Here is an 11,073-nt window from a genome sequence, read left to right as displayed (position 1 = left end):
AAGGCAGCCACACCTGTTTACATTTTTAAGCACATATACTCTGCTACTAATACACTTCTTCACATTACTCACATCTTTAACTTAGTCTAATGAAATACCTCCAACAAAACAAAAAACAAAACAACAAAAACAATTTAAGATGCATCTTTACACATTACCAAGTCTCTTCGTTTTTGGGGTACACAATGAGATCATTTGTCACCTTGTCTACACCAACCCCTCAACTCCTCCTCAGTGGGGCATGACCCTTTCTTTCCCTGCCCTTCTCCCTAGATATTGCAGCAGCTTTCTAACAGAGCATGATGGAGCTCTATTGCCTTGGCACAAGGGAAAAGAGCCAAGACTGGTGTGTGCCAGTGTTAAATTGGAACATTCTTACTTTGGCCACACATTGTCTTTTAAATTTACATTAACAACATGAGTCACATTAACATCTGTCCCTTACAGGGCCATTTTCAAGTTTAATTTGGCTCTCGTTTAGATTATGTAAAAATAAACTCTCTTACCAACATAAAATAATTAGAACTTTCCCCATTTTGTTTTAATTTAAATGCAAACAGTTGTTTTAAACCAGTAAACATCCCCCTGCTGTATGAGAAATTCACCACTAAGAACATGGAAGTGAAACTGACAATAAACAAGAGTAAAACAAACCACAGTGATTTTCTTCACACAAGCTGAGAGAAGTGTAAAAACTAAACAGAGTGACAAGTAACTTGGATTTTTTATTTATTTATTTATTTTTTAAAACTTGTGTGTGCTATTAGTAACAGATAAACACATTTGCTTGCTACCAATAATTGATGTCTGTTTTTAAATTGGCAGAGTATGTAACTTTTTGTGTGCAAATACCTCCACAATTGCTTGCAGGCAACCAGATTCAGGAACTTCAGTTTTAATAGAAAAATTATTAAAATACAAAGCAGAACATCAGACTTCCCTTCCTGCAAACATAGGGTACCTTGGGGGCACACCTCCACTGACCTTTGGGATGGTTACTTCAGTTTGAGAGATTTGCATTTGTACAGAATAAGGTTTTTGTATGACATCAAGTATCAGATCTATCAAGTGTCACTCACTTGGACAGAGACTCCCTTTCGAATCAAAAGCACTATATTCATAAAATACTAGACAGCATTGTGAAATCAGGTCGGATTAATTTCCAAGGGCAGTTTTTGTATGGGTGTTTTTAAGTCTCTCCAAGTTAGGATAAGGGATTTTGCACTCTGTGGGTTTTTTTGTTCGTTTGCTTGTTTTTAAATCTCAGCTGATCATCAGGGCTTCCAAGCAGCCTTGGGGGCATGTCCTTGCAAACCACTACAGAACCCTAGGGGCATTTCTTGCATTGCAAAAAAGGAATCCACAACTAGCGGTGCCCAGAACAGAAACACCCCGTGCCCTGCCGTACCTCACCCCGAAACAACAACAGGTGGTGAATGTCCTGAAGCAACCGAGAAAAGCCCCTCTTCAGCTGTACCTCTCCTCCCTGCTCCCCCCCCCAGCAGGGGCAACTTGTTGGTGCTGAGCTGCAGCCACCAGTTGCACTTTCCACTCGTGCACAAACCCAAGCACTAGCTGGGCTGGGAGATGGGAGGGGGAGAAATCTGACTTCTTTTACATCCCGTTATTAAAGCCCAAGCAACAAGTGTCTGCAGAGAGCGCATGGGAATCGTTAGGAGTGAAGAGAGATACCTGACAGTGCGCCGCCGCCGTCGCCGCCTCCAGCCTCTGTGCTCCGCTGCTCTAGCTGCTGCGGCTGCTGCTGGGCGCTCTACGCTTCTAGAGCGCCAGCTGCCACTCAGCGCACGCGAATCGCGAACCCTCCCTGAACGAAGCTAGCTTGAGCCAACCGAGATGCCGTCGATTTGGGATGTACCATCCTGAAGCCGGGGGGGATTGTTTATACCCCATAGACACGCGCTATGCCATAGATCACTATTATCCCCGGTTGCATTGCGCCTTGTGTCTCAAGTCACCGAACCCCCCCCCGCCAAATCAGGTATAGTGGTATCGCCGACAGAGGGGCAACTGCCGTTGGAGGAGCAGCAGCGGCGCGTGGGGGGTGAAGCTACCGGACGCGGTACAGGCCCTGCTGAGGTAACTGGCCCCACTACCTCGGGGAGGGCGGGCTGTGAGGGAGGGAGAGCCCCAACCGTCCCTGCCTGGTCTCCGGGCCCCTTCCCCGGGGTCTGGGAGGCGGAGCGGCCCCCACCCTCTTTCAGTCACCACCCCCTTTCCAGGAGCGGTTCCCCTGCCCGGAGCCATCCACCTGGGACCGGCCCGCGCCTCTTCCCTGCAGACACCCACCGGGGTCTCCCCCGGCTTCGTACAGTGCTTGGCCAGGGAGCCCCGAGTGTCCCCTCCCCCTATTCCGCCCGCAGCGAGCGCTCCCGGCGCGCGCCGTCCCAGGGAGATGGTCCTGGGCCAGCGCATGCACGTGGGGGGGTGTAAGGCGGGGCCCTGCCCCGTGCGCGGCCGGGGGTTGTTAGGAAGCGGCGCGGAGTTAAAGGGCCCGGGGTCCCGCGGAAGGGCCTGGAACCAGTCGCCGCGACCCAGGCCCCCACCGTGAACCTTCTTGAGCCCGGAGCCGCTGCCTGCGGCCCTTGGTTCTAGCACCGCTGTAGCTCGGAGCTCCTGTTCCGTGGCACTTGAGCCACTCAGACGCTGCCCCCCCCCTTCTTTTTTTTTTTAATTCTAATCCAAGGAACGTCTCGCAGGGCAGCGTGTAGGGTGCGGACACCATATACCACTGGTGTAAACTGCTTAAACGAGTGAGGCTGTGTCTACACTGCCACTTTCAGCGCTAAAACTAGTCGTTCAGGGGTGTGAAAAAACATCCCCCTGAGCGACAGAAGTTTCAGCGCTGAAAAGCGCCAGTATAGACAGCACTCCTGGCGATAAAGCTACCAGCGCTCATTAGGGGTAGCTTTTATTATCCCTGGGAGAGCTCTCCCCCGGCAATAAAGCGTTGTCTACAGTACTGCCCATGTCACAGCACTGTCACGGCCGCACTGTAAGGTGGGTAGTGTAGACATACCCTATACTGCCTATGTCACAGCATTGCCTTGGCCATGCTGTAATGTGGGCAGTGTAGATGTACCCTAAAGGGCCCTACACGGGCTCTTTAGGCACCCCAGAGTGCCTCCTGTATGGCTCTTTTTAGCAAATTTACTATCCCAGCCTTTCCCTTCCCGCAACAGGGAAAGGCTCCAGCAGTGGGGATGCTGCCAGGGCCATTCACTGCGCTGTGTACGTACATACATACATACCACAGTGAGGAATGGGGATGCAGCCTGCCTTTCAGGGCAGTGCAGAGCTAGGTGTGTAATGCCTGTACTCTGCGCACACTGGTAAGTGCAGACATAGCCTCAGAGGATTGTGTTGAAACTGCTTGTGGAATGAAACTTGGTATCTAAGCAACAAAACATAAGTGTCTGACTTGAAAGGCTAATGTACAGCTGCTCTATACTAATAATAGGTTAATCAATCCAGTAGTAATATTAAAATAAACAAAAGGAGAATGTTTATACTTGGGTGGTGGAGCTGACCCTTCCAGCTGTGGTGCAGTCCTGGAGTTCCCGCCTCCCTTTTGCCCTATGTGAAAAACTTCCATGATGATATTTTATAGATACATCAAATGCATTCTGACATGTAAACGCAAGTGGAAAGCACGTTATTTGGTTAATGTTTTGACAGTTACTGCAAGAAAATGATTATCCCGGTCAGATGCTTCACCTGCGGCAAAATAGTTGGAAATAAGTGGGAAGCATATCTTGGCCTTCTGCAAGCAGAGTACACAGAAGGGTAAGTATTTCTTTATGCTCCTTGGCCCTGATCTTGCAAAGACTTAGCCAGACCTGGTCTATGCTACAGAGGTAGATTGACGTAAGGCATCTTATGTTGACCTACGTTACAATAGTGCTCCCACTGATGTAAATTGCCCACTACATTGATTTAATAACGCCACCTTCACGAAAGATGTAGTGCTTAGGTTGATGTAGCTAGGGTGGTTCAGTGTCTGTGTAGACACTGGAGACCCAGCCCCATCGCTGACAGTCAGCCACCAGGTTCACAGCTCTCTCCCCCCCGCACTGTCAGCAGGGCATTGGGCTCAAGGGGAGCTGGAGAGGAAATGTGAAATAGCCGCCGTGAAACTGACAAGAATGTCAATTCACTTCTGGTAAGCTCCCTACTTTGAAATTGATCCCCACCCTGGGCACACAGTGCCCCTTGCTCCAACTGTCAGTGCCCCACAATGACCCACTGCAGTTGGAGCAAGCGCTGCTGGTGAGGATGTACACCACTGGCAGAAGGAGGGTAGCATGGACACCAACAGCCGCTTTAATTGCTGCGATGGCTGTAGGTTGACCTAATTTTGTAGTGTAGACAGGCCCTCAGTGTTCATGTATTGACTTCATTGGGGTAGTGCCTAAAGTTAAGTATATGTGTAAATATTCACAGGCCCTAGTTTGACTGCTTTCCCTGCCTGTTAAGTTTCCTGCAGGGTTATAGGCGTTTTCACCAGCCCTACCCCCTACGTCTTGTCTGTAAAATGAACGAGGGCACCCACCACTTGATTTTTCAGGGATACTGGGCACTCACATCTCTTATTGAAATCAGTAAGTGTTCAGCAACTTAGAAAAACTACCCCTTCTGTCCAGCGCTTTTTCTAATAGCTGAAGGGGAAGCTATAATGGAGACTTTACCACAAAGCCTACACCACTGTTCCTTCAACCATAGAGGCAGAAAAAAAGCTGTTATGTCACCTAGTGAATCCTTCTGCCACCTAGCCAAAGGGATGAGCAGAGGCTTGAGTAAAGACCCAAACAATCTCAGGCTATGTCTACACTACTGCTTATGTTGGCATATCTTACGTCACTCAGGCTAGGTCTACACTACCCGCCTGAATCGGCGGGTAGAAATCGATCTCCCGGGGATCGAATTATCGCATCTCGTCGGGACGCGACAATCGATCCCCGAATCGACGCTCTTACCCCACCAGCGGAGGTGGGAGTAAGCGCCGTCGACTGGGAGCCGCGGAGGTCGATTTTGCCGCCGTCCTCACAGCGGGGTAAGTCGGCTCTGATACGTCGAATTCAGCTACGCTATTTGCGTAGCTGAATTTGCGTATCTTAAATCGACCCCCCCCCCCCCCCCGTAGTGAAGACCTGCCCTCAGGGTGTGAATAAACCACCCCCTAAGCGACATAATTTATACCGACATAAGCATTGGTGTGGTCAGCGCTAGGTCAGCGGGAGAGCTTCTCTCTCATTGGCGTAGAGCAGCTACATTTACAGCCACTAGCGCCCCTATATACTCTCTAGTGTAGCCATGCCCTTAGATGAACACTGTATGGGGAAAAATAAACTGAATTCAACTTTGCCAGCAGTTTGTTACATCAAGACTGCAACTGGAAAATACGTGAAAGAGGAGGGGATGATGAGTGGAGGCCAAGATTGTCAAAAGCAACTAGTAATTTTGGGTATCTACCCACTTGAGCGGTGTGCCGGAGCATGTAGTTTCTGAAAGTCAAGCCCTTTTTAAGGTGTCTTAGGTTGGACACCCAAATTTGCTAGTCATCTTTGAGAGCTGACTGAGGGTTTTTTGGGAGTATGTTCTATCCTTCAGATGAAATGATTAATCACATAATTGTCTCTCCATATTTGGTTGGAAACCATAACGCTACTCCACATTTAATACAGTCTACTTGGAGCTGCCCAAGAGCTAGAATTATCCTGTAACTTGGAGACTTCTCTCAAGTTACACTATAAATCTCAATTATGCACCAGACAGATCCTAAGTGTCTGCTTGAACATTAGGAAGCATAACACTGTGCACTGAAAAGAAGCTTTCCTTTCATAAGTAAATCACAAATCATTTGTAATTTTTTACCAATTTATGTACAATTGGCAGATCAGAAAAAATAATTCATTGTGCATTTGACAATTCATTATGTATTGCTGCTTCCAGTGTTTATTCTGCATAGTCTGTTTCCCTTTAAGGCAATTTCTAACAAATCCAGCTTTCTATGAGGTTTGGGGCTTAAGACTCCCAGCTTTACCAGACAGACTATGAAGATGAGATTAGTTTAAAAAAAAAAAAAAACAACACTAAAATCTTCCCTTGCCTAGCCTTTAAACACATGGGAATTCATAATCCACCCCTTTAGCCTCTTCAGAGCTTCTTGCCAAGGTTGTAGAAAAGACTTATCTCACAACTGAGATTTTATTTCTCATTTGTGTTAGATGAATGTGCCAGGCACTACTTTTCCTAAATCCCATTGCTATCCTGGAGTGCATACTTGTAAGTGCCCTTCCAGAAAGATCACATCAATGAATGTTGTTGAGCTCAGATACTGCAGGTCCAGGAAGGAAATCATGGCAATTTGTGCTGTAGCTTCATCATATACCGTTAATTATAGCTTATAGTAACAATACAGAGCAGGTTTCTAAGAATTTTTTTTTGTAATGCTCATTTTAATAGCTATTTATCATGGCTGTTTTCAGTGGCAGGTTGCTAACTACCATTCAGTTCCTAGATAGTGTATTTGTTTTTTCAGCCTTTAATTTAAGTAACTCTACTTGGAGGAATGCCAAAGCCATGATGAACTATTTGTATGTGGCAGAAATGTATGTTTGAGACTTGATAGGATTGTTTTGACATATTGTGGACCTGGTTCTGATCGCACTAGTGTAAATCAGGAACAATTCAACTTTGTGGAGTTACACCATTGTAATATCAGAAGAAGGGCTTCTGCCTCTAGAACTTAGGCTACGGCTACACTAGAGAGCTTACAGTGGCGCAGCTGCACCAATGCAACTTAACTACTCCAGCCCCCATGAGTGGTGGTAGCAGCTCTCCTGCTGACCTAGTGCTTTCCACACCAGCGCTTATGTCACTCAGGGGAGTGGTAGAGTGTAGACATAGCTTTAGAGTTGCAATGAAGCTCAAATACTGTGTTTACATGATAAATGCAGCCTGAAACAGAGCGTGCCCTAGGTGCACACACTGATTTTTTTCATGCCATTTCATTGTATGGATTCCTATATCCCCTAAGGTGAGGAGAGTTTCTGCAAGCTCCACTCTACTGTGCCACCAGCAATGAAACTGCATACGATTTTAGGTAATGGTATGCAGCCTTCTGACAATCGTCTGGGCAGATAAATGTCAGATGCAACTGAAATCACTTATTGTAACTTAAGAAATGAGTTTGTTCCATTTTCCTATCTGAGGTTTCAAAGCAGTGTGTAATGGCAGAAACTGCTGTCTCTCTAAAAAAAAATTTCCTTCCTTATAAGCACTAGTTTGTGGAATGTTGAAGAAGAAAGGGAAACATCTAAGGAACTGGTGCTTCCGAGTACTGATTTAGCTGAAACTATACAATGTATAGAATTTCTAAACTTGTAGCTCATTCTTGTATTCTGCAGCTCTGGCTGTCAGAACAGTATGACTTGAGAGGTCAGAATTTTCCAAAGTAACTGTTACTTCTCAGACTTAACTCTTCCCATTTGAAAAGTGTTCTGCTTTATGAAAGTATGAAGATGCAGTGTGATGCATTAGTCATGAAAACCACAACTTTCTGTGCCCTTATCACAAAAACATGCATTTATTATAACAACTTTCTCATGTACTACTTTAAGAGTAACTTCTGCACATGTTTGTTTTCCACTGGAAAACGTGCTACTTGCTGTTGAAGCCCCACTTTTCAAAACCCTAAAATGAATTGAATAAAGCACTAGCAAAAACTGTAGGAGCAATCCTATGCCAACAGGTGAAAGGACTAGCTGATTTAGAATTTTTGGAAATTGTGATTCTGAGAATATTGTTTAGTCCTTATTACATCCACCCAAACATTTGACCAAGATCCAGTTAATGTAAAAGCTTCTTGGACTTCTTTCAGTCATTACAAGGAGTTCATGAACTGCAGCTCTTCACATTCAATCTCCTGTACAGCGTCACAATTTTGTTTTAAATTCATTTTGGGAATCAAATAGTGGATTATTACAGCACTGAATAATGCAAGGCTAAAGATGACTAGGATTCAGTCCATATATTTTTGGGATATCAAGCCAATCTTGAAGAAAACTGAACTACATTTATTTATGATCCATGGTTTGGGGCTACAAAGTTCAGATGCTACCATTCATCTACTGGGAGATGTGTACAGTGAGTTAGGGTAGAATATGGTTCATGTAGTGACCAAACTTCTGATTACATTTAGCATCACTTAAGAGTAGGTAAAAGGTGGAAAATAATACAGGGCACTTTTAAGTGTGTGTTTTGTTTGAGCCATTTGCTTTATTACCCAGTTCACACATGTAGTTGCATATGCTTAAATTATTAGAAAATCTGTTTCAACTATAGCATCCCATTTATGAACAGGGGTAGTTCACATTTGTGACCCATTAAAGAGCTTCAGACCGGTCTACATTTATCTTTAAGTAACTTTTGGCCTTCATTTTTGCAATAGGAGTGCCTCATTTTAATGTATTGACCCTCCTACATCTCAGAGGTAGGCAAGCATTATCCCCAGTTTTACAGCTAGGAAACTGACAGATTAGTTTCCCAGCTCAAACAATTACATCTTTTCAAGTGCCTTAACCACACAATTGTCCTTCCTTCCACTGTAACAGTAGCAGGGTTCCTAGTTAGTATAGATGTGACCAAACTATATCCAGGTAACTGACTTAAAATCCCAGACAGTTTAAGGCTTTTAGCACAGTAGTGGGGATGCTGTTACAGTATAAGTTTCAAAACAGCAGCCTTGTTACCAGGCTAATGTTTCTGGTCATCCAGATTTTTAAACCAGAGTAGGTCCCCTTCTATGCTACCAATTGCAACAATAGTGAAACCAAGTCCCCTTTCTCAGTTATAATAATGTAAGCATGGGCTTATTTAAAAGTCATGTTCACAACCATGAAGTCTAAAAACATGTTTCCTAGCTGGAAAAACTTGCATTCAGCTGACTGGACATGGGTTGAGTTTGACATTCTCTCCACTATGAAAGACAATCCTTCTGAACTATACATAGAGCTTTTGGATTTCCAAAAGCAGTTAATTGTGTCCCCATGAGAATTAGGCAGAGTCAGATTGACCACCTGTAAGAACAAGGTAGAAATATCTGTCAGTTTGACTCTGTATTTAACTTTAGTTCCACAGAAAGGGTTGAACCCCCTTGTTTAATTAATCTGACAGGAAGAGCAGGCTTCAGCTATGTAGCCTGCTCAGCAGCAACACTGGAAAAGAACATTAACAGAAATAAGATACCTGTCCAGGAGCTCTTAAAAGCTGCCAACTACCCCTGTGTTTCTCTTGTCACTCTAGTTTAAAGTATGTTGTCACTCTTAAGTATGTTGCTTAGGGCCATTTTCAATACTACTGTTCTAAGGAATGCTTTTTCACTGTGTCATTTGTTCATTGACAGGGATGCCCTGGATGCTCTAGGATTGAAGAGATACTGTTGCCGTCGCATGCTGCTAGCCCACGTGGATCTGATTGAGAAGCTCTTGAATTATGCCCCTCTGGAGAAATAAGCAGTGGGTGGAAGGTTTCATACTGCAGCCATATGGGCCAAAAAGCACCACTAGCAAGCCTCCAACTGGACTATTTAGGAGTTACAGAGAAATGCAAGCCATTCATACACCAGCCAATGAAGGATTTCACTTTCCAGCCACAATACTGCCCCAGCCACTAATCTCTTCCAAGGAAGCATTTGAAAGATGAAATCCACTTACAGTCCAGCATTGGAGTTTAATTAAAGTATGGATGGAAGGTTTTTTGCAACAGCCTGACAGTCAAGTAGGCAGCTTCCCTTTCCTTCAGTACTTTTAAGAAATTTTCACCCAGTAACAGTATTTAATAAAGTTTTTTTATGAAATGTAGCCAAGCTGTTTGGTGATTATTACAGAACTGTATTTAGTTATCCCCTTTCTCTCCCCAGTCCAATTTCAGTTGCTGGATAGGGTTTTAGTGTCCACTAAACTTGAAATTCCTTACTCCTGGTGTTAAAGTTAAAACACTACTCAATGCTGAGAAGAAATTGTTCCTTCTCTTGAGCAGTTGTCTACACTAGTGTACAGGGAAGAGGCTGGGTCTGAAGTTCTGAGTGCCAACATAGTAAGGAAAGTAGGTACTGTGTAAGAAGAGAGGTCATTTTGTAAGAGCAGACATTCCTCTTCACGGTCAGTGATAGTAGGGGGTATTTCCTACCCCTGTGAAGGAGGCAGATTACCTTCACTAGAACTTAGTTTGAGAGCACCTATGCTTCAGTTAGTTTAGAACATTGACTGTGGAAAAGCAAAGGGAACAGCAATTATAGCCCTGATCCTGCACGCACTTACATGCTTAACTTGTGAGTCGTCCCTCTAAAGCCAATTAACAACTTAAGTGAAGTTAAGCATGCATATTGGTATTGGCAGGACAGAGGTCTATGGCCTTGATCCTGCAAGGTGCCGAGCACCCTCCACCTAATTCAGCAAAGCACGTAGTCGGGTGCTCAACTTAAGAATTCATGAGCAGTCCTATTGAAGTCAATGGGACTATTCACGTCTTAATGTAACATATGTACTTAACTTCTTTCCTGAATCAGGGCCAGAATGCTCAACAGCTTGTAGGACTGAACACTAGGTCCTCAGCAGTAACTCTCACATAAATCTTGGCTGTTACCTCTTTAAGAAAGAGTGAGTGTTAGATAAGTCTTTCCACCACGAGTCTGGAGGATAGTCACCCCTTAACCTCTGGCTGCTGTCAGAAAAGACATCAATTTAGTCTCATAGCTAAAGGAAGGACTATACTTCTCATGCACCCTTCCCAACATGTGGTACCTGTATCTCTACTGACTGAAAGACTTAGTTTCCACATACAATTCCCCACCTCACCACCCACAAAGAGTAAGACGCACAGGTCCTGCATTGTGTGTATGCCCAGAACTCTCCCCTTGAGAATTCAGCTTCAGCCTACATGTAAATGTCAGACACAATTCATAGCCACACTAGGTTGCTAGAAGAAAAACTGGAGCAGATAATACAATAATTCTCTAACTTGGAGACCATATTCCTTGGCAACATTCACTTT

General features: G+C 44.6%; 1 protein-coding gene across 1 annotated transcript; it reads left to right on the top strand.

Annotated features, from left to right (window-relative positions):
• The first annotated feature begins 2,003 nt into the window (after positions 1-2,003).
• POLR2L (RNA polymerase II, I and III subunit L) lies at positions 2,004-9,879 on the top strand. The gene is made up of 3 exons (XM_065402521.1): positions 2,004-2,097; positions 3,697-3,804; positions 9,425-9,879. Exons 2-3 carry the CDS (start codon positions 3,710-3,712, stop codon positions 9,531-9,533), a joined length of 204 nt encoding a protein of 67 aa, XP_065258593.1. The 5' UTR covers positions 2,004-2,097; positions 3,697-3,709; the 3' UTR covers positions 9,534-9,879.
• Positions 9,880-11,073: the final 1,194 nt, after the last annotated feature.

This window comes from Emys orbicularis, chromosome 4 (genome assembly GCF_028017835.1).
Source record: "Emys orbicularis isolate rEmyOrb1 chromosome 4, rEmyOrb1.hap1, whole genome shotgun sequence".
Lineage (NCBI taxonomy): Eukaryota > Metazoa > Chordata > Testudines > Emydidae > Emys > Emys orbicularis.
The sequence above is the reverse complement of the archived record's forward strand: the minus strand, read 5'-3'. Positions and strand labels throughout refer to the sequence as shown.

Bases quoted from the DNA above. Each gene is read 5' to 3' on its own strand.
- POLR2L (XM_065402521.1), top strand. From the start codon at position 3,710: ATGATTATCCCGGTCAGATGCTTCACCTGCGGCAAAATAGTTGGAAAT. The intron at 3,805-9,424 runs GTAAGTATTTCT...GTTCATTGACAG, and splicing joins CAAGCAGAGTACACAGAAGG to GGATGCCCTGGATGCTCTAG.